This window comes from Ursus americanus, chromosome 37, assembly GCF_024610735.1.
Source record: "Ursus americanus isolate L20-20 chromosome 37, mUrsAme1.1.p, whole genome shotgun sequence".
Lineage (NCBI taxonomy): Eukaryota > Metazoa > Chordata > Mammalia > Carnivora > Ursidae > Ursus > Ursus americanus.
The window spans coordinates 4,490,903-4,515,132 of NC_142163.1; the positions used below are offsets into that span (position 1 = coordinate 4,490,903).

General features: G+C 42.0%; 1 protein-coding gene across 3 annotated transcripts; it reads left to right on the top strand.

Moving 5' to 3' along the window:
* The first annotated feature begins 7,634 nt into the window (after positions 1 to 7,634).
* On the top strand, positions 7,635 to 23,482 carry LOC148107020 (ubiquitin-like modifier-activating enzyme 1). 3 transcript variants are annotated; one of them, XM_087859345.1, is made up of 26 exons: positions 7,635 to 7,720; positions 9,255 to 9,371; positions 9,486 to 9,544; positions 9,646 to 9,814; positions 9,908 to 10,042; positions 11,016 to 11,122; positions 11,388 to 11,478; positions 11,590 to 11,722; positions 12,961 to 13,058; positions 13,142 to 13,288; positions 13,418 to 13,594; positions 13,724 to 13,828; positions 13,917 to 13,997; positions 14,335 to 14,490; positions 16,318 to 16,483; positions 16,584 to 16,780; positions 18,123 to 18,187; positions 18,418 to 18,613; positions 19,336 to 19,410; positions 19,525 to 19,714; positions 21,528 to 21,616; positions 21,823 to 21,915; positions 22,038 to 22,229; positions 22,730 to 22,831; positions 22,939 to 23,039; positions 23,188 to 23,482. In XM_087859345.1, exons 2-26 carry the CDS (start codon positions 9,255 to 9,257, stop codon positions 23,321 to 23,323), a joined length of 3,177 nt encoding a protein of 1,058 aa, XP_087715471.1. In that variant the 5' UTR covers positions 7,635 to 7,720; the 3' UTR covers positions 23,324 to 23,482. The 3 variants fall into 3 exon arrangements, with proteins under 3 accessions (XP_087715471.1, XP_087715473.1, XP_087715472.1); XM_087859346.1 differs by lacking the exon at positions 7,635 to 7,720 and adding an exon at positions 7,760 to 7,893; XM_087859347.1 differs by lacking the exon at positions 13,917 to 13,997.
* The last annotated feature ends 748 nt before the right edge of the window (positions 23,483 to 24,230 follow it).

Here is a 24,230-nt window from a genome sequence, read left to right on the forward strand (position 1 = left end):
TTGGAATAAACCTAACCAAAGAGGTAAAAATCTGTACTCCGAAAACTATAGAATACTTATGAAAGAAATGGAAGAGGACATAAAGAAATGGAAAGCATTTCTTGCTCATGGAGTGGAACAATGAACCCTAACTAAAACAGATGCACAGATCAATGGAACAGAAAAGAGACCCCAGAACTGGACCCTCAACTAGATGGTCAACTAATCTTTGACAAAGCAGGAAAGAATATCCAATGGAAAAGAAAAAGACAGTTTCTTCAATAAATGGTTGGAAAAATTGGACAGCCACATGCAAAAGAATGAAACTGGACCACTTTCTCACACCACACACAAAAATAAATTCAAAATGGATGAAAGATGTAAATGTGAGCCAGGAAACCATCAAAATCCTAGAGGATAACACAGGCAACAACCTCTTTGACCTCTGCCACAGGAACTTCTTGCTAGACACGTCTCCACAGGCAAGGGAATCAAAAGCAAAACTGAACCATTGGGATTTCATCAGGATAAAAGGCTTCTGCACGGTGAAGGAAACAATCAACAAAACTAAAAGGCAGCGTACAGAATGGAAGAAGATATTTGCCAGGGACATACGTGATAAAGGGCCAATATCCAAAAATCTATAAAGAACTTATCAAACTCAACTCCTACAAAAAGAAAGGAAAAAGAAGAAGAAGGAGAAGGAGAAGAATTCAGTTAAGAAATGGGCAGAAGACATGAACTGACACTCCTTCAAAGAAGACATCAGATGGCTACCAGACACATGAAAAGATGCTCAGCATCACTCACCATCAGGGAAATGCAGATGAAAACCACAATGAGATACCACCTCACACCTATCAGAATGGCTGATATTAACAACTCAGGAAGCTAGAGATGTTGGCAAGGATTGCAGTGGGAATGCAAACTGGGTGCAGCCACTCTGGAAGACAATATGGAGATTCTTCAAAACGTTAAAAATAGAACTACCTTATGACCCAGCAATTGCACTATCAGGTGTTTACTCAAAACATAGAAAAATACAGATTTGAAGGGGTGCCTGCACCCCAACATTTACAGCAGCATTATCAACAATTTAGAGAAAGGTGAACACCCATTGACTGTTGGTGGGAATGTAAACTGATGGCGACACTCTGGAAACCGTTATGGAGGTTCCTCAAAACATTAAAAATAGAAATACCCTCAACCCAGCAGTTGCACTACTAGTTATTTATCCAAAGGATACAAGAATAGTGATTTGAAGGGGCACATGCACCCCAATGTTTGTAGCAACAATGTCTGCAATAACCAAACTATGGAAAGAGCCCAGATGTCCATCAACAGATGAATGGATAAAGAGGATGTGCTGTAGATATCTATATCTACGCATACACACACACACACACACACACACACACAGTGGAATATTACTCAGCCGCCAAAAAAAAAAACAATGAAATCTTGCCATTTGCAATGATGCGGATGGAGCTAGATCGTATCATGTTAATCAAAATAAATCAGAGAATGACAAAACCATGATTTCACTCATATGTGGAATTTAAGAAACAAAACAGATGAACATAGGGAAAGGGGGAAAAAAAGAGAGGGAAACAAACCATAAGAGACTCGTAATAATAGAGAACAAACTGAAGGTTGATGGAGAGATGTGGGTGGGGGATGGGCTAAATGGGTGATGGGTATTAAGCAGTGCACTTGTTATTATGAACACTGGGTGTTAAATGTAAGTGATGAATTACGAAATTGTACTCCAGAAGCCAATATTACATGATATGCTAACTAAGTAGAATTTAAATAAAAATTTTAATTAAAAAAAATAAAGTATCGTAAAAGCAAAAACAAAAAACAAAAACAGAAGAAGTACCCCAAATTTGATGAAAACCCTCAATCTACATATCTGGTCAGCTAAACAAGCTCAAAGTAAGATAAACTCAAAGAGATCCATGCCAAGACATATCATAATTAAACTATTAAAATAAAAGACAAAGGGAGGACCTTGGAAGCCCCAAGAAAGAAGTAATTCATCACCAACAAGAGATTCTCAATTAGAGTAATAACATATTTCTCATTAGCAATCATGCAGGTCAGATCCAGTGGGATGATATATTTGAATACTGAAAGGAAAAAAATGTCAACCAAAAATTTTAAATGCAGCAAAACTATCTTTTGTAAATGACAAAATTGGAACAATCCAACACAAACAAAAACAGAACCTTCATTGTTAACATATTTTTCTGCAAGAGGGGAAGACTCCTGAAGGGAGCCCTTCCTACTGAAATGAAAGAATATTTGACAGTAGCACAGATATACGGACAGAAAGAGCATCAGTAAAAGTGTATAGGTAAGTACAACTGATAGCTTAAATGTATTTTTTGTTTGAGTCATGGTAGACTGAAAATAGGCCCACAATATGTCCACATTCTAGACCCCAGAACCTGTGCATGTTATATTATCTAGCAAAAGGAGTGCTACAAATATGATTAAATTAAGAGCCTTGAGATGAGGAAATTATCTTCGATTATTTGAGCCATTGCAACATGTTCCTTATAAGAGGAATGAGGAGGAGTCATAGTCGGAGGAGAAAGACATAAAAAGAAAAGAGCAATGGAGTGGTGTAATTGAAGATAGAGAAAGAGGCCCTGAGTGAAGGAATAGACACAGCTACTAAATTGAAAGGGTCAAGAAAGTTTATTATCCTAGCAGAGCCTCCAGATGAGTCAGTGCTGGTGACACCTTGACTTCAGCCTAGAAAAATGGGTTTTGAATTTCTGATATCAGAACTGTAAAGAGAATAATTTGTATTGTCTTAGCCCTAGATATTTGTGGAAATTGGTTACAAGAAGAAGAATGAATTAATGCAGTAATCATTTCTCTCTTATCTGATTTGAAACCCTGATGTACTGTGGAAAAATTATAAAGTATAGACTTATAATTTGTGATATGTCACAAAGATGTAATTTGTGCTAACAACAAACAAACAAACAAACAACAAGGGTGGAGATTTACAGAGAATCGAAGTTTTTATATATTTTTAAATGAGGTTGGCATTAAACTAATTTAAGATGTCAATTTTAATCTCCAAGGCAAACCCTAATAGCATGACTCTAAAATATGTAGTAAAAAAACAAGACGTAAGACAACAAAAGACAAAACAAACAAAAAACCTAAGATACTTAAACAAACAAAACAAACCCTAAGATATTTAAAATGCCTCACTAGGAGATGTCTAATTAAAAGACAGAGATTGCCTACTCTCACTGTTTTTATTCAACAAAGTGCTGGAAGTCCTAGCTACAGCAATCAAACAAGAGAAAGGAATAAAAGGCATCCAAATTGGTAAAAAAGAAAAAAAACTTCTACTGTTTGCATATGACATGATACTATGCAGAGAAAACTCTAAAGACACCCCCCAAAAGCTACTAAACTAATAAATGAACTCAGTAAAATTGCAGGATACAAAGTTAATATACAGAAATTAGTTGCATTTCTATACACTCTTTCTACACACATTTCTATACACAAAGTAGCAGAAAGAGAACTTAAGAAAATAACCCCCATTTGCAATTGTACTAAAAAGAATAAAATGCCTAGGACTGAACTTAACCAAGAAGGTGAAAGACCTGTGCTCTGAAAACTGTAAAACACTGATGAAAGAAATTGAAGACAACACAAACAGATGCAAAGAGATTCCATGCTCATGAATAGGAAGAATTAATATTGTTAAAATGTCGCTAATACACATGACAACCTACAGATTAAATACAATCCCTATCAAACTAATAGCATTTTCACATGACTAGGATAATCCTAAAATTTTTATGGAACCACAATAGACCCTCAATAGCCAAAGCAATCCTGAGAAAGAAGACGAAGATGGAGGTTTCACAATCTCAGATTTCATGATATACTACAAAGTTATTGAAACAGTATGGTACTGGTACAAAAATACACACATAGATCAATGGAACAGTTTAGACATACTTGTATGGCCAATTAATCTGCAAGAAAGGGGGCAAGAATATACGATGGAGAAAAGGCAGTCTCTCCAATGAATGGAAAACTGGACAGCTACTTGAAAAAGAATGAAACTGGACCACTTTCTAATACCATACACAAAAATACACTCAAAATGGATTAAAGACCAATGTGAGACCGGACATCATAAAATTCTGAGAAGAAAACATAGGGAGTAATCTCTTGGGTATAGACTTTAGCAATGTAGTGTACCCTTAGGCAAAGGAAACAAAAGCAAAAATACACTGTTGGGACTACACCACACTAAAAACTTTTATATGGCGAAGGAAACCTTCATCAAAGTGAAGAAGCAACCTACTGAATGGGAGGAGATATTTTCAAATGATATATCTGATAAGGGGTTAATATCTAAAATATATGAAGAACTGCTACAACTCAACACCAAAATCACAACTACCCCAATTAAAAAAAAAATGAGGAGAGTACCTGAATAGACACTTTTCCAAGGAAGATGTACAAATGGCCAACAGACACATGAAACAACATTACTCATCATCAGGGAAATGCAAATCAAAACTACAATGAAATACCACCTCACACCTGTCAGAATGGCTAAAATCAACAAATGTTGGTGAGGATGTGGAGGAAAAGGGACCCTCATGTACTGTTGGTGGGAATGAACACTGGTGCAGATACTGTGGAGAATGGTATAGGTCTGGAGGGCATTATGCTAAGGGAAATGAGTCAGAAAGAGAAAGGCAAATGTCATATGATTTCCCTTATACGTGAAATCTAAAAAAAAATAAAATAAAATAAAAAGAACAAACTAACAAAAAACAGAATAGAGTTGTAAATACAGAGAACAAAGTGATGGAGGGGATTTGGGCAGATGGGCAAAGCAGGTGAAGGGGATTAGAGGTAGAAAATTTGCCCAATAATAAAATAAATAAGCCACAGGGATGAAAATTAGAGCATAGGGAATATACTCAGTATTATAATAATTTTGTGTGGTGATAGATGGTAACTATATTTATCTGGGTGAGTACTGTGTGATGTATAGAATTGCCAAATTGCTATATTGTACACCTGAGACTAATATAATATTGTATGCCAATGATACTTCAATAAAACAAAGAAATGGTGTATCTGTTCAAGAGGGGAAAAAATGTGAATGAGACACTAAGATTGGCAGAATGGATGATCCAACTACATGCTGTCTACAACAGATGGTAAAATCAAATTAACACATTAAAGTAAAAAGATGCTTTAAAGAGTTCCATGCAAGTAGTAACCAAAGGAATGCAGTGGGGGCTCTACTATTCATGGACAAAACAGACTTTAAGCAAAATATTTTACTACAAAGAAGGACATTATATATTGATAAGAGGGTCTATTTGTCTAAAGATACAAGAATTATAAACATGTCCATCTAACAACAGAGTTCCAAATATCTGAGTCAAAACGGACAACATTTGGGAGGGAAATAGATAGTTCAATACATCCAATGAAGGATACAAGAGCAAAAGATCACTGAGGAACTAGAAGATATAAACAATACTATAACCCGTTGGACCTAACAGATATATACAGAACACTACCACTACCAACAGAATATACATTCTTCTCAAGGGTGCATTCAGTATTTTCCCAGATAGACCATATGTTAGGCCATAAACAAGTTTCAATAATTTAAATGGACTGAAATCATAGCAAGTATGAATGGAATGATTGGAATGAATCTAGAAATCAATAATGAAAGGAAATTTTGGAAATTTAGAATATGTGGAAATTAAGCAACCCATTCTTAAATATTCAGGGGTCAAAAAACAATTCACAAGGGAAATCAGAAAATACCTTGAAATAAATGAAAATGAAAACACAATATAAAAAACAACATGGAATGCAACAAAAGCAGTAATCAGAAAGAAATGTGTAGCTGTAAACGCCTACATGAGATAAAAATATCTTAAATCAATTGCCCAATCTCACATCTCAAGAAACTAGGGAGAAAAAAAATTATAACCACAAAGCAAAAAGAAAGAGGAAAATAACAAAGACTAAGATGGAAATAAATTAGAGAATAATAAAAAGAATAGAGAAAATCAACAAAAATCAAAAGTCGGTTCTCTAAGAAGATTAACAAAATTGACAAACTTCCGTTAGACAGAACAAGAAAAAAAATAGAGAAGACTCAATTACTAAAACCAGAATGAATAAGGACATCACTAGGAACTTTATCAAAAAGGATTAAAAGAATATACCATGTACACTTATATGCCAACAAATTTCTTAACCTAGATAAAATATCCAAATTACTAGAAAAAAACACAAGCCCCTGAAGCTAAGTTTTTTATTGTAATAATATTTTTTATTATATTATGTTAGTCACCATACAGTATATCCCTGGTTTTTGATGTAAAGTTTGATGATTCATTATTTGCGTATAACACCCAGTGCACCATGCCATACGTGCCCTCCTTACTACCCATCACCGGTCTATCCCATTCCCCCACCCCCCTCCCCTCTGAGGCCCTCGGTTTGTTTCTCATAGTCCATAGTCTCTCATGTTTCATTCCCCCTTCTGATTACCCCCCTTTCTTTATCCCTTTCTTCCCCTACCGATCTTTTTTTAAGTAGAAAATTTGCATAGACCTATAACAGTTAAAGAGATTGCCTTATTAATCAAAATTTCCACAGGAAAAAGCCTGGGGCCAGATGGTTTTAGGGTTAATTTTACCAAATGTTTTCCTGAGTTGTTAATGGAAATGTTATAGATACAGAGTTGATCATCTATTAGCATTCAGTTAATATGATATTTATTAATATTCATCAGAAGTGCATTGAGTGCTTATCGGGTGCCTTGAATTTTGTTACATCATGGTGCCTTTGGTGATCTGGTATCTGTGTTTCTTACTAAATGGACATTGATAACGTTGATCACTTTGCTTTCCAGCATCCCTCAGAAGTATGTTTCAAGGCCTTGTATTGACATAATGCCCCAAACTGAAGGTTTCTGAGATGACTGAGTATATCCTCACCATAAATAATTTTATGTTAACATAAAAAATGAGTTTTACATGAATAAAAATATGAAAGTAACATTTCATGTTTACTATATATAAGACAATGTTGTCAACTTTAACACCGTATTTTTCATTTTATCATATTTTCACACATGTTATATTTCAAATTTCATGACTTATATTGAGCTAAAGTGATGGATGCTGTTATCACAGTTGTATAGAAGGGGAAACCGAGACACTGGTCTGTAGTCAAGTGTGCAGTTGAAGAGGTGGAGTGGAAATCGGCTAGTCCTAGCAGCAGATTTGAAATAATAAGGTCTTAAATTTCACGGCTCTTCAAAACCTATGAGCCATGTGGGAAACTTCATTACCTCTTCAGTTTCGCCTGGCTGTTTTGCAAGTGTTTTGCAGCAAGGACTTCCCCTGAATTCTTATTATACACTGTCATGCATAATTCTTGAGCAAGACGCGTGAGGTCTATGTGGACTTTGCTATTGTCCCTGAGTTTTTCAGGGCCGGAATTTTCTGTGTACTGATTTATACCCATTTTACTGGATGCAGCCACCAGATGGACTTGTGCTCCTCCTACCGGCAGCCTGCGTAATGAGTCACACAAGGGCTGCCGACGTCATAACGTGATTCACTATCAAGCGCGACGCGAGCAGGACCAAACGACTCCTTTGAGCCTCCGGCTCAGCTGCCGCCATCTTGTTTCGGCGGTTGAGGTAAAGGAGGCGTCGTTCGTGGGAGGGACTGCCAGGACAGGGGGAAGGTTGCGGCGGTGCAGCTCTCCGCTAGCCAGTCCGCCGGGGAGGTGGAGTAAAAGAAGGGCGGCGGGTGGGCACGGCTGCGGCTGCGTGAGGAGCTGGCGGCGGGGCGACCAGTGGAAGCGGCATTGGTAACAAATGGTCTTTGGAGGCGCCTCCTCCCGGGCAGGTTTTTCGGGAGACTTTGGAAGGGCCTGAGCTGGGCTGCTGTCGCGGTAGCGGATGGGTTGATCCTGGGGCGGGGCCAACATTTGGGTGTTTTGTTTTGTTTTTTTAAGATTGTATTTATTTATTTGACAGACAGCCGTAGAGAGAGGGAACACAAGCAGGGGGAGTGGGAGAGGAAGAAGCAGGCTCCTAGTGGAGCAGGGAGCCGGATGTGGGGCTCGATCCCAAAACGCCGGGATCACGCCCTGAGCCCAAGGCAGACGCTTAGTGACTGCGCCACCCAGGCGCCCCCAACATTTGTTTTCAGAAATCTGAGCTAGGGTTTCCAGGGCCTGGTACCAGCTTTTATAGTTTCAGGCTAAACATACCTAGACACAAATCTCATTCCTTTACAGATCTAGCGTCCAAAGTCAGCAATTTGAACATACCTAGTGAACATATGCCATTAACATTTGAGTTTACTACCCACTGCTAAAGATGTCTTCCTTTCTACATCACCTTCTACACGCAGCATTTGTACTCAATGGCCCATTTCCCCTAACTCCTCAAGATCTTAGCATCTTCCATCAGAAACTCCTTTGGATCCAACGTTGTCCTTCAGTGACAAGCCCTCAGAATCTACTTTTGAAGAATCTCCCATTTTTTTATGGCCCCAGCATTCTTTCCACATAATCCTGACTATCTTCCCTGGAGCGTCCTCAGAGACAGACATCAGACAGGAATTGTTGGGGCAAAGCTGTCCATCAGAGGATTCTCCTAGTGCCACCCTCACTCCCACAGTGTCTGCCCTTATAGATTTGGGTCCTAACTACCTCTGTCAGATATTTATCTTCCCAGCCTCATCCTAGCCAGGTCTGTGCATTCAAAAGTCAGCAGCTGTCCTAGCTTCAGTGACTATCCCTTGACGCCACATCATGCATAGTAGTCTGCCCCGAGAGCCTTTCAGATGTTCTCTCAGGAGCCCTCACCTTCTGCTTTCTGCCGCAGGATCGCTTACCATTATCAGATATCCCCTTCCTCATCAGATTCCCAACAGAGTAGATCACTTTCCCAGCATGTGCTGATTCTCTGTAGGCTTAAGTTTACTGACTGGTAAGAGAAACCAGAGAACTTCAGATTCTAGCTAGTCTTTCCTCAATCATTCTTTTAGGCCTGAATGGTCTGAGCTTAGCCTTATCTTTTCACTTCCTCACAACAGCCCCAATACCTGTCATGTCTTTACTGTAAAAAGGGCTGCTAGTATTTAATGCCTTCTCTCCCCCAAAGTTGCCACTAACAAGAAAAGCTTCCCACATCTGGCTCACCTCTAGCTCTTTTCTTTCAGATGTCCAGCTCGCCACTATCCAAGAAACGCTGTGTGCCTGGGCCTGATCCAAAACCAAGTTCTGACTGCTCCTCTGCCTATTCGGTAATGTTTAAAGTGCCTTCGGGACCAACCAACGTGAGTATCTTCTCCTTACAGACTCATGGGTGGGGTGCAGGGTGGTTGGTAACAGAGTAGCAGTCTCTTGACTGTTTAAGCTCCATTCCTACTAACTGCTGCCTCCATTCCTAGGGAATGCCAAAAAAAGACAGTGGAACAGACATAGATGAGGGTCTTTACTCCCGGCAGCTGTAAGTGTGACTAAGTATGGGGATGTGGAGTGGGAGGGGGCACAGACAGGATAGTATTGGTTGGGTCAAGTCCTGACCCAGAATCTCCCCCAACCTGGCAGGTATGTGCTTGGCCATGAGGCAATGAAGCATCTCCAGACATCCAGTGTACTGGTGTCAGGCCTCCGGGGCCTCGGGGTGGAAATTGCCAAGAATATCATCCTTGGTGGGGTCAAAGCTGTCACCTTGCATGACCAGGGCACTGCCCAGTGGGCTGACCTCTCCTCCCAGGTACCTCCCTCTTCCTGGCTCCTTTACTACTTTTGCCCATGTACCAACCCCCTTGGGCTTTGCATTAACTTCTCTTCCTATACCCTCTTGTAGTTCTACCTTCGGGAAGAGGACATCGGTAAAAACCGGGCTGAGGTATCACAGCCCCACCTTGCTGAGCTCAACAGCTATGTGCCTGTCAGCACCTATACTGGGGCCCTCGTTGAGGACTTCCTTTGTGGTTTCCAGGTACCCTGCTATATCCTGCCTCTTGCCTAATTTTCTCAGATTCTGTTTCTGGTTGATCTGTTCAGGATTTATTTAATAGGCCATCCCAGTGTTTAGGTTTTGTGTGGGGAGGCTCAGGGATATAGGCAGGAATTAGATCCTGGACCTGCCCTAGGGAGATCTCACACCTTTTCAGGAGGGAAGAAATGGCCAAATATTGTGATGCAGTGTTTGTGAACACTGAACGCTGAAGCCAAACTACCTTGGTATGTGGGTACCTTGCTCTTAGAGTTGCCTGACAGTGAACAAGTAACTTAGTTTCATCTGCCTTTATTTTTCTCTCTGTAGAATAGGAATAATAGCAATAATGACTTCAGAGTTTTTATGATGGTTAAATACTTAGAATAGCATTTGGCAAAATGTAAGTTCCAAATACATGTTTGTTAAGTAACTACACTGGGAAGAGGGACTGATATGGTTCTGTAGGGTTTCCCAGAGGAGAGGCGTACTGGATTTCCTGCTATAGAACTAGGGAACAACAGGCACAGATCCCCACAGATCTGATCTGGGCAGATATTTAACTTATTTCTGAATTGAAGCAAGTGAGGGTGTAATATGGGGCATAAACTCAGACGCTGGGAACAGAGTATGTTCATTTTTGTCTCCCCAGATACCGTTAGGTGGTAGGAAGGCAGGATTAGGTGTTTGTCAAATTAAAGAGTTTGTTGGTCTTTTCAGTACTCTCTTTACCTTTCTTATCTGAGTCTGGGGATTCCTGTTTTTCTCCAGTGACTTTGCTCTCACTGAGCGTGACACACACAGATACTTTATAAATAGAAGAAGACTGAGCCAGCAAAATTTAAATCCTGATGCCTCACCAATGCTGGACTGTCTTGACACTTCACCGACCCCAGTCAGCATTTCTCTTTTATTTTCTTAACTCTCCTGCATCCCACTGCTAAGCCTTTGTATGTGAGCCTCCTTCTCTGTATAGGTGGTGGTCCTCACCAATACTCCCTTGGAGGACCAGCTGCAGGTGGGTGAGTTCTGTCATAGCCGTGGAATCAAGCTGGTCGTGGCAGACACACGAGGCCTATTTGGGTGAGTGCCTGCCTCTCACTTTCTCCCAAGCACTTGCCAGGCCCAGGCAAGATCCTTTTGCTCCCACTGAATTCATTCTGTTTCCAGCCAACCCAAGCCTAAGTTTTGATTCTGTACATTTAGCTTTCCCCATTTGGCATGACTGCCATCTGATTGCCAGCAGTAAGGGGCTGAGTTTGCTTAGCAGTTATTCACTGCATCTTGAAGGACACATAGAGTACCTGCATGCATGGGTGTTAGGCTCTAGTCCTGTTGTCTCCTACAGGCAGTTGTTTTGTGACTTTGGAGAGGAAATGATCCTTACAGATTCCAATGGGGAGCAGCCGCTCAGTGCTATGGTATCTATGGTTACAAAGGTAAGGAGATCAGCCCCAAGGGTTCTGGCAGGCAGGTGGGCAGCAGTAATTCTCCCTGTCTCCTCATGATAGCCTGAGCCTACCTTTGAGGCTTACTTCTCTTCCAACTAGGATAGCCCTGGTGTTGTCACCTGCCTGGATGAGGCCCGGCATGGATTTGAGAGCGGCGACTTTGTCTCCTTCACAGAAGTCCAAGGCATGCATGAACTCAACGGCACCTACCCCATAGAGATCAAAGTCCTGGGTATGTTAAGGCTGGGGACAAGAAATGATTGCCTGGACCAAAGGGAGAGCTGTAGGCTGTTCCAGAGGCAAAAATGTGACACATAACTGTAATATGAATTAGACCAAAAGCCAAGAGGAGATGCCTTTCGAAACCTGAGCTAAGACTTAGGAGAGATGTGTCCATGGGACCTTTCCAAATAGACATGAACTGAACTATAGAGGCAGAAGTTTATGCCACTAGTGTTTGGTTTTATTTCCTGTGTAGTCTGTTGGCTATGTCTCTTTTTGTTTGTTTGCATTGGAATTTATAGTACAGAACTTGATGTGTATTTAGTATATAGTCTCTAAGTAACACTTTATCACCTCATGTATAAAAAAATAGCCTCACAACAGAATATTCCCAATTCCTGGTTCCCCATTTATATTTTATGTCTGTCACATATTTCTCAATATGTTGGCTTGGGTTTAAAAGTTATTGTTTTAAAGAGATTTGAAATAATTAAGAGAATAAATTCTTTTTTACCCATATGCCACCATTTTTTTGTTTTCTGTTTATCCAGTTTTACATCTAGTATAGTTTTCTTTCTACCTGAGGGATGTCCTTTACCATTTGTTGTACTCATGGGGTTTGCTGGTGGTAATTCTTTTAGTTTTTTAATGATTTAAGTTATCTCTATTTTGCCTGTGTTTTTGAAAGACATTTTTGTGGACTTTAGAATTCTAGATTGACAGTTTTTTCTCTTCTATTGCTTAAAAGATGTTGCTGTATTTTCTTGCTTCCATTATTTTCCACAAGTGTGATTTCATTCTTTTCCTTGTTTGTTTGCCTGTATGTAATGTGCTTATTTTCTCTACCACCAATTATAAACAGGGTGACCATGACAATGCACCGTAGTGTAGTTTTCTCCATGTTTCTTTTGTTTAGGTTTATTGAACTACATTATTTGTGGGTTTATAGTTGTATCAGGTTTGGAAAATTATTGGCCATAATTTTTTTCAAAATGTTACTCTCTTACTTCCTCCCTCCCCCTTATCTCTTTCCAAAACTCCAATCAGATGCATATTAAGCTACTTGACTTATTTTGGGTCTGTTTGTTTGTTTTCCCTCCGTGTTGTATTTTGAATAGTTTGTTTTAGTGTAGAGCCGGGTTAGGATGGATTTTTCATTCTTGTTTTGGTGGTGCTATTGATTCTCTGTGGTGGGACAGGAGGATTGGTGGTTGAAGTAACAGATACTCCATTCTTTTCCTTCCCTAGGTCCCTATACCTTTAGTATCTGTGACACTTCTAGCTTCTCTGAGTATATCCGGGGAGGTATTGTCAGTCAGGTTAAAGTACCTAAGAAGATCAGCTTTGTAAGTATGTGTGGGGGTGGGCTATAGGGTTCTACACCTCTAGGATTTTCACTTCTCTGGTGCTGATATCCCACTTTCCACAGAAATCCTTGCCAGCCTCACTGGCAGAGCCAGACTTTGTGATAACGGATTTTGCCAAGTATTCTCGCCCTGGTCAGCTGCACATTGGCTTCCAGGCCCTGCACCACTTCTGTGCTCAGCATGGCCGGGCCCCTCGGCCCCACAATGAGGTAGATGAGTGGGCAAGCCAGCCAGCATTTTTGGCCCAAAGCTCACCTGTTCTCCCATCTAGTCTCTCCCTGTCTCTCTCCCCACAGTTGGCCTGACTGGTCCTCTCTTGGTTCTGTTTGCCCTTCCAGGAGGATGCAACAGAACTGGTGACCTTAGCACAGGCTGTGAATGCCCGAGCCCTGCCAGCAGTGCAGCAGGACATCCTGGATGAGGACCTCATTCGAAAGCTGTCATATGTGGCTGCTGGGGATCTGGCACCCATAAACGCCTTTATTGGGGGCTTGGCTGCTCAGGAAGTTATGAAGGTCAGTGTGGGTAAAGAAGGGCAGAGTTGAAGACAGGCCAGGTGCCTTCCTGATTCCATCCCTGGCTTTCCATCTGGGTCGGATTCCCATTAAGCACCTATGACCTCCCATTTCTTACCATCTCCCCAGGCCTGCTCTGGGAAGTTTATGCCTGTTATGCAGTGGCTGTACTTTGATGCCCTTGAGTGTCTCCCCGAGGACAAACAGGCCCTCACAGAGGACAAGTGTCTCCCGGTATGTGAGGGGGCCCCACGGGGAAGGTATTATTATGGGTCTCTGCAAGACAGCTCTTCTCTCATCCTCCTCCCTTCACATGACTCAGTGCCAGAACCGTTATGATGGGCAGGTGGCTGTATTTGGCTCAGACCTGCAAGAGAAGCTGGGCAAGCAAAAGTACTTCTTGGTGAGTGATCCCATTGGGCACCAGCTGCATCATCTTTACTTGCTTCCGGCCAGTCTTTGCTGGAGTCTCCTGCCCCTCAAGGGAGGGTAATTGTCATCTCCTCCCTTTCTCCATTTTCTTTATACCACAAGAAAGCCTGATATATGCCTGTAGTCCCCCCTCTGGTGCCTCCTTCCTTTGATGACAGTGGGTATTTATGCCTCTAGGATTTGAATATGTAGTACTAGACCCTCTTACCCTCTCTCACTATCTTCAGGGGGAGTGACGACTAATAGGTTTCTTTGCTTTGCTCGTGCACCCTAACCCGTCTGTGTCTCTCTTCTTGGCAACCTCTCAGGTGGGTGCAGGGGCCATTGGCTGTGAACTCCTCAAGAACTTTGCCATGATTGGTCTAGGCTGTGGGGAGGATGGAGCAGTCACTGTTACTGACATGGACACCATTGAGAAGTCCAATCTCAACCGACAGTTTTTGTTCCGGCCCTGGGATGTCACGGTGAGTAGGTGGACATGGTAAGTGGGTGAGCTGCTTCTCTCTCTTTCCTCCTGTCTTTCTTGTCATTAATCTTAATAGCTTCGGTCTTTTTGCCTCTGTCTTTCTTTCTGCTTTCCCCTCCTTTCTTATTCTCTACCGTTCAGTCTTTTAGCAGATATTGGAATACTTACCATGTCTTTTCATTTAATTCATCATTTTATACCTACCCCCACTTTTTCTTTTCTTTTTTTCCTCTTTCAATCTTTGGTAGGACTATGGAAGCTAGGTATGTGGAAGGGTCAGTCTGAGAAGTCTTCTGTGTTATTTTTGCCACTCAGAGACTTTTGTTTTCATTTTATCATCCTACTACTCTGCCCTGCCCTAGATATTTGGAATGCATTACATAGTAACAAAGGAGAGCTTCCTGCCCTTGTCTAGTGAGAAAAGTCTGGAGATCCACAGCACTTTTCCTCAAGTTCCCAAGACCATAATTGTTTTAAGACCACTAAGACATTATTTGTCTTATTTTGTTAGGTGAAAATTTCCATGCTACTCTAGGAAGGCTTCCGTAACTCAGTAACATTGCTTTTTTCCAAATGACCAAATGCAGGATGGTACAAAATAGGGCAGTACCTGAAGATCCATTGAAATGCAAAACAAACCAGTAGATATTGGTATAGATTGAAGATTTTACCTTGCAGCCACACTTTAAAACACTATCACTTCTCAGGTTTTGATTTTTTTTTAATACCAACAATTATCTGAAAATGCTATTAAAATATTGTGTGAAATTGCATATTCTTCTATGTACATTTAACAGATTGAATGTGGTAGAGGTTAGAATCCAGCTGCCTTCTAAGAGATTCCATAACTTAAAACATTTGCAAAAATGTACATGCAATTTGCTTTTTTCATACTGTTCATATTTGTACTACGTAGTGGAATCATTCCATTTTCAGATCAACTAATAATAATGTAAAATTTTGCCAGCTTATATTTCTAATACAGGAAATATTGGTAGCGGTAGCCCCACCTAGTAAAAGCTCTTTTGAAGACGCTTATATTTGAGGATGGTTGCAATAAAGAGTAAATACCATAGTGAAGTGTATGGCTGATGTTAGGAAGTTGCAAAGTACGGTGAAAAATGAGAAACAAGGATGAGAGGGAAGTGTCATGGAGAGTGGTTTGCACTGTGGTAAAAGAAGCCCTCAGTGGAAGAGCAGCATTTCCTCAGGACTTGGATGATAGAGGAGAATGTAATCCAGGAAAGAGTGATGTAATCACTCTTGGATGATAGAGGAGAATGTAATCCAGGTAAAGATAACAGTCTGAGCAAAACCGTGATGTTAGAATATAGCTCATTGTAATGTTTAAGGAACAGAGCGGCCGTTCAGAGGGGATGGTGGTAGGAGATGTGGTTGTAGAAGTAATGTAGCCCAACTCATACCCTAAGTGAAAGTGGGAGCTAGTGGAGCAAAAGAGGGATGTGAGCTGACTTACTTGGGCTTTCAGAAGATACTGTTTGTATTTGTACAAAACCTTGGGTTTATTTGGGTAATGGCATCCCAACTCTGGACGCTGTTAAGTATAAAAAGCAATGAATTTTGCAGATACCTGATCTGTTGTCTCCTACCTGTCTTATTGTTCCTTTTCTGCTCACCCCCTGGCCCATTTGTCACAGCCTCAGCCATGTGACATTTGTCACAGACTACTGCTAAACCAGGGAGCCTGCTGAACTCAGAGCGTAGATCTTGCCCCCATCATTAGATAAATCAGTTGTCAGAACAACTCTGTAAATGTTTATTAGGTGAACATATGAATGACAGCTCCTCCTCCATCCCTACCCAGAAGTTGAAATCTGACACAGCTGCTGCAGCTGTGCGCCACATAAATCCGTACATCCGGGTAATGAGCCATCAGAATCGTGTTGGCCCTGACACAGAGCATATCTATGACGACAGCTTCTTCCAGAACCTCGATGGTGTTGCCAATGCCCTGGACAATGTGGATACTCGTGAGTTTGGAGGCGGGCGAGGATGAGGGCAGGGTAATACGTGTCTGTTTGGGGAATATCCCCTACCCTAATGTTATCACCACCTATCATCTTCCCACAGGCATGTACATGGACCGCCGCTGCGTGTACTACCGTAAACCACTGCTGGAGTCAGGCACGCTGGGCACCAAGGGCAATGTGCAGGTGGTTATCCCCTTCCTGACAGAGTCCTACAGCTCCAGCCAGGACCCTCCTGAGAAGTCCATCCCCATCTGCACACTGAAGAACTTCCCCAATGCCATCGAACACACATTGCAGGTGATTACTTTTGGAGGGAGGGAGAGGTGGAAGAGACGGCACTTAAGCAGCCTCTCAGCCACCAAACTTGTCATTCAGGTGATGTAAATGTCAGTGTGGCCTGTGCCTTTTCTTCAAATCTCTTTCCCTTACTTTACACCTTGCAGTCTAGGCTTTACTAAATGATTCATTCCTTTTAACTTAAAAATTTTTAATTTGCAAGCACAGAGATGGGTATTCCTATAATATGTAATGTATTCTATGTAATTTATATCTGAGAAATAAGGTGTGATCTTAGGTAAAGAGGATATTATATTGTTGCTAAAAAAATCAATTCCTTAATATCTCAGCTAGTTATTTAATTACTTCTAACATTTAGTCCGTATTGGGATTTCCCTAACTGTTAAACCAAAAATGTTTAACAGTTGGCGTGTCAGGATAATTCTGTTTGTATAACGTACATACACAACGGTGTATATATCCTCTAAATGGACAGAGTAAACATATCCATTTAACCAATACCCAGAACGTAACCCTAATTCCAGTGTTCTTTGAACTGAAAAATGAACACTGTATTGTGCAAATGAGTCTTAAAAGTCCTTAAAAACCATGTGTAGGAGTGGGGGGGGTAGGAAGAAAAATGACGAGAAACGGAACACAGTTTGATCTACTCGTGTGCAACCTAAGTTACCAAATGGATGTGTTTTAACTGATATATTCACTATAGTGTGTATGTGTCTCCATCCCACCATGTGTGCGCATGTCTGCATATGTGTGTACATGTACACAAATCTGTGTTTATAAACATATATGTATGTGTTTGTGTCCATACCTGTAACTTTTATTAGATAATCACTATTGTGGGGCCACACATGCAGGAAGACTATAAAACGTCTCTTAAAATAAATTCAGTATGTGACTCTTGGACTTAATCTCTTCCCGTCTCAGATTCCTTATCTATAAAATGGGATGAGAGAAGTATCTCTCTCAAGGGTTTCTAAAGTATTTACCATTTAATAAGTACATGGCACCATTTTAGATAACGTTTACATATGTACATGTATGATCATTTCAACATATCAACCCATGAGTTATAGATACTTCTTTTACAGAATATGTTTTCAGAATAAGGATACAGAGATAAAGGTGTTACCTTGTATGCCACAACACTGCGGCAGAGCTGGCCTTGGGGTTGGTAGGGCGTGAGAAGTTTCAGGGGCCACTTTTGAGGGACTTTCTTCCTCTTTTCTCTTGTAGTAGCCATGTTAGTTCCTAATTGCTTCATTCACTGATGGTCTTTCTAGTGCCTACAGAAACCCATTTTGTCTTTCAACCCCATGTAGTCTCTTTGCTTTGTCTGCAGTGGGCTCGGGATGAGTTTGAAGGTCTCTTCAAGCAGCCAGCAGAAAATGTCAACCAGTATCTCACGTGAGTAATCCTGCCAAATGTTCTCTCACTTGTCCCCTGCGTACATGCCAACCAACCATACTGTAACACTGTATGGCTCAGGACCAGTCACATGTTTTGAATAAATCAATGAATGCTTGGGCCTCATGCCATTGGACAGTCAGAACCAGCTCTTCATGCAAGTAGGCCCACTCCTGGGAACCAGCTCTCCTCTGTGTAATGTTGCCCATTTTCGCTCTGATTCCTATTAGAGACTCCAATTTTGTGGAACGGACACTGTGCCTGGCAGGTACCCAACCCCTGGAGATGCTGGAGGCTGTGCAGCGTAGCCTGGTGCTACAGCGGCCACACACCTGGGCTGACTGTGTGACCTGGGCTTACCACCACTGGCACACTCAGTACTCCAACAACATTCGCCAGCTTTTGCACAACTTTCCACCTGACCAGGTATTACATACTTGCTGAGTTCACTTGGCAGAATGCATTTTCTGGAAACAGGGAGTGTGCTGAGGGCTCTTGACACAGCTAATTCAGCTATGGCAGGCACACCAAGACCATTTTATGAGATCTCATAAAATGATTGGGCCAGTGCTTTGGGGCACCTGGGTGGCTCAGTCAGTGAAGCGTTTGCCTGCAGCTCAGGTCATGATCTCAGGGTCCTGGGATCAAGTTCCATATCACGCTCCTTGCTCTGTGGGGAGTCTGCTTCTCCCGCTACCCCAATACTGCCACTCCCCCTGCTTGTGCGCTCTCTCTCACTCAAATAAAATCTTTAAAAAAAAAAAAAAAAGACTGTTTCTCCCTCTCCCCTACCCCTCCCCCATAAAATAAATAAATAAATCTTTAAAAAAAGAAAAAAATACAAGTGGTTCACATTCCAACTTCATTTGACCTTGGGGCAAGGCATGTGTTTTCTGTCTGCACCTTAGTATCTCCATCTGTGAATAAGAATGACCTAGTTCTTTTGAGTTTTTTGAGGGTTAATTTGTATTTATTAAGTTCTTTAAGTTGGCATATGCCTGGTAATTCATAAAATGCTGATAAATAGTTCTATGTGTATCACAAAGTGATTGCCCAGGGATAGTGAGTTGGGACTTCCAGGTCGGAGATGAGGGGTCTGGATTGTCTCCTCTCAGGCTCTCTTCCCCAAACCCTTTCTATCGTCTTAGCTTACAAGCTCTGGAGCCCTATTCTGGTCTGGGCCCAAACGCTGTCCACACCCACTCATCTTTGATGTCAACAATGTAAGTCTCACCCTAGGGTATCCTGGGATCGGGTGGAAAGTGGGTGGCTGGGAAAAAGTCTGAGGTTCCAGGGTGAGGACTGATGTGCTTACCAGTCCATATCTTGCCTTCTAGCCCCTACATCTGGATTATGTGATGGCTGCTGCCAACCTCTTTGCCCAGACCTATGGGCTGATGGGGTCTCAGGACCGAGCTGCTGTGGCCATACTTCTACAGTCTGTGCACATCCCTGAATTCACCCCCAGGTCTGATGTCAAGATTCATGTCTCTGACCAGGAGCTTCAGAACTCCAGTGCCTCTGTTGGTGAGGGTTCTTAATCCATCTGGCCCAGAGCACCATTCCACTTACCTCCTGTCCAGGTTTCTTCACTAGATGTTCTAGTTTTTCTGCTCTGAGTTTCCAAGCCTGAGTTTTACCCATGCTGCCTTTGGCCTTTGTTTCCTCCAGTGTAAAATAAAGATGGGTGGTTGAGGTAAATTCTTTCATGTGTTTCTCCTTTTTCTTTTTCCCATTCTGGCTCTCAGGAGGATTAATTTTACATCTTCTATCTGTGTGTTTGCCTTTTTTGTTCTCCTTTCCTCCATTTTCTTCTTGTTCTGTTTTTCAGACTCTTGGCGAGTAGTGTGCCTTGATGTCTTCCCTGGGTCATCTCCTTCCCAATATCCCCATCCATATCCCCAACTTCCATCTGTATGTGTTTTCATCCTAGTGTTGACGTCCGTGTCTGTCTTCATCTCCTCTGAAGATCTTCCTCCTCATCTCACCATTTTCTTCATTCAGTCTCCTCCTCTCTCTCTTATCATGTCTCATGCTCTGTAAGTCCCTTTCTATATTGTATGTTTTCTGTATATATCTTTCCATTTTTTCCTCTGTATATCTGTCACCATCCTGCTCTTTCCCAAATACCTCATCTCTCCTGTTCTTTTCTGTATATTTCTTTGTGTGTATCTCTTCAGTTGTCAACCCTGCACGTATTTTCCTCTAGCTCATTTTCCATACATACTCTTTATCTCTGCCATTCTTCTTTTCCATCTTCGAATTTTGTTTTTATCTGATTCACATGTCTCTCCTCTTCCTATTTTTCCCTACTTCTCCTTCTTGTATCTTCTTCCCCTCCCTTTCTGTCCTGTTTCCGTCTCTGTCTCCCTCCACATCTGTTTCCCTCTGTGTCATTCTTTAAAATCTCCTATCTCTGTTTCGTAATCTACATTGTTTTAAATTATGGTAGAAACACCTGAGATTTACAGTGTTAACCACTTTTTCTTTAAAGATTTTATTTATTTATTTGACAGAGAGAGTGCACACACACATACACACACACACACACAAGAAGGGGCAGTGGCAGACAAGGTAGAGGGAGAAACAGGCTCCCCACTGATCAGGGAGCCTGATGTGGGTCTTGATCCCAGGACCGAAGGCAGTCGCTTAACCGACTGAGCCACCCAGGCGCCCCGAGTGTTAACCATTTTTAAGTGTTCTGTTCAGTACTGTTAAATATACCAGTTGCTCTGAAACATCTCCAGGACTTTCTCACCTTTCAAATCTGAAATTCTGTCCGCACTAAAATAACTCCCCAGTTTTCTGCCCAGGCCCTGGCAACCACCATTCTATTTTCTGTGTCTATGAAGTTGGACTCATAAATCTCATGTAAGTGGAATCATGAAGTAGTTGTCTTTCTGTCTCTAACCATAATACACTCTGGCTCCATCCATCTTGCACATGGCAAGATTTCATTTTTTTGACGGCTGAGCAATATCCCATTCTGTGCACACACCACTTCTTCTTTAGCCATTCATCCATGAGTGGCACTTGGACTGCGTCCATCTCTTACCTGTTCTGAATAGTGCTACTATCTGCATCCTTTCTTAATGTTATTATCTTTGTTCCTTAACATCTGCATTTATATCTCTCTTCATGGCCCTACGCCTGTCTACCTCTTTCTTTCTTGTGTGGGGTGTTTTTTGCTCGACCTTTCCCTGCTCCCCCAACTCTTTCCCACAGCGTCTATCCTATTCAAATCCTTTGTCTGAAATCTCTGCCCCATTCTAGTCTGCTGCTTTCTCCTCAGACCCTGGCCTGGACTTAAAAGGACTAACATGTCTCTCCTTTCCTACAGATGATAGTTGCATACAGGAGCTCAAAGCCATGCTTCCCAGCCCAGAGAAGCTCCCTGGGTTCAAGATGTACCCTATCAACTTTGAGAAGGTGCTGGGGAGGGGTGGGGTCCTCAACAGGGTAGCAGCGTGGACTGAGCCATCATAGGCTTTTGTGGGAATTATAGGCCTGCTAGATTCTTTGGCTGGTCTGGAAACTAATTGAGGTGCAATACAGTTGAATCCTTAGTAGCCAAGAAACATGGTTTTCCTGTAACTCCCTCTTTCATGTCCGTCCTCCCTTCCCACTCAAAATAGGATGATAATACCAACTTTCATATGGATTTCATTGTGGCTGCATCCAACCTCCGAGCAGAAAACTATAACATTCCCCCTGCAGATCGGCATAAGGTAATGATAGTCTAGAGCCAAGCTTTCACCCTTTCCAAGGGTGCCTCTCCCACATTTGTCCTCTTCTGTAGAGCCTGAACCCCTCTAGTGACTACCTCTGCTGGTCATCTTCTGTCTCACAGAGCAAGATGATTGCAGGGAAGATCATCCCTGCTATTGCCACAACGACAGCAGCTATAGTTGGCCTCGTGTGTCTGGAGCTATACAAAGTGGTGCAGGGACACCGGCAGCTTGAATCTTATAAGAACAGCTTTATGAACTTGGCCCTGCCCTTCTTCAGCTTCTCTGAACCTCTTGCCCCACCCCGTCACCAGGTGGGGGTCTGCTTATATGGAAACCTTTGGTTTTGCCCATCAGTGAGTGAGTGAGGCTGTGTGTATGTGGTGGGTAGGGTGTGTGTGAGTCTGTATATTTGCAGAATGGCCTCATAGCAGGTGAGGCTTTGTATGTTTGGGTACCTGTACCTTTCATATACTGTTTGTCCATTCGTTAAATGGTTTTTTGAATTTTGCAAAGTTGGAATGTGGCTGGGCATATTTCAGAAGTAATGAGAAGGCCGGTATAGTTAGACGATATTAAATGGAAAGGTAAAGGAAGTGGAAGGTGAGTGAAGGAGATACTGGGATCTCCTTACTGTGAAGACCATTGGTCAATATAAGAACATCAGTTGCTTGCACACAATGATAGAAGGCCGTGGGAGGGATAGGGAAGAAAAAACGTTGTGATTGATATGTCTTAAAAGGTCAGGTCAGGTGGTTGGGCTAGGATCATCTGCGTTAGCCCATATTCCACTCCCCTGTGTTTGGTCCTACAGTACTGTAACCAAGAGTGGACATTGTGGGATCGCTTTGAGGTACAGGGGCTACAGCCTAATGGTGAAGAGATGACTCTCAAACAGTTCCTTAACTATTTTAAGGTGAGCCTTTTATACACTCACTCCACTTAGAGATGGTGGTTGTGCAGGTGATTCCTACTCCCCTTTTCTATGACACTGTTGTCTGTCCTCGTTCCCACCCTCTCCAGACAGAGCACAAATTAGAGATTACCATGCTGTCCCAAGGTGTATCCATGCTGTACTCCTTTTTCATGCCAGCTACCAAACTCAGGGAACGGTTGGATCAGCCGTGAGTTGGCCACTGGGCAGGGAAAGGAAGGCCCTATGTGGGGTGGGAACCCTGACCACTTATGTTCATGGTTTTCCCTACCTTCTTCACCCCCATATGTCTCTCCTCTCTTGCTTTCTACATCCCTGACCCTCATCTCTCTTCTCAGGGTGACAGAAATTGTGAGCCGTGTGTCACAGCGAAAGCTGGACCACCATGTGCGGGCACTGGTGCTTGAGCTATGCTGCAATGATGAGACTGGCGAGGATGTCGAAGTTCCCTATGTACGATACACCATCCGCTGACTCCCCCGTCCCCAAACGATTTACTTTTGGATCCCTTCTAGTTGTGGCAAAACATGTGCCTAGCCAGGCACTAAGCTTTACATCCTTTAGAGAACTTTTTTTGTGGTTGCTTTCTACTGTTTAAAATTGGAATTGTTAATAAACAGACTTATTAATACAGTTGTGGCATGTCCTGGTTTTGGCAGTGGCCCATGCCCTCTTTCCTCTGGTAAATGATGGGCTACCTATACCTTTGTTCAGGTAGAAATTCAAAGGGTTCATCCCCATCCCAGAAACCTGAAATTGGCCCCAGATGTAATGTTATGAGACTGAGAATATTAAATGCAGCTGATCTCATAAATGTGAGGTTTACTACCTTTTCCTTCTGTCCTCCCTCTTCAAAAAAGAAATAGGGGCAATTGAAGGCTACAGAGCAGGTCCGCCTTTGCCCTATGTCTTAAATTTCACTCAGTTTCTAATCCTATCTTTGCTACGTCCAGCTACCTGCCATACTGATTTTGAGATGTAGTAGACATCCTGGACCCAAACTGTGGGTCTGAATACTAAGACTTGCCAATGTATGTTATGCATTATACATTTCTTAACTGTTTTGTGCCTGATAAAGGAATAAAGGGTTACGAGGGATAAGGGCATTTAATGTCTATAAGGTGGTTACTTCTTGGCGTATGGTATGTGTTGTACATACATATGCTTTTACTATTTGAGAGTGTACTTTAGCTACTCTAAACTTCTTTTTTTTTTTTGTATTAGAACCTGGTGCCATCCCACCACACTTGATGCATTGAGACCGTCTACAAAATGGTTCTGTAAGGGGAACTTCACAAAGCGCTCCTGGACTGTGATGCCAGTGCCTTAAGACACATTATACACTTACTAATGAAATTATTTGGCAGAGCACATCCACAAA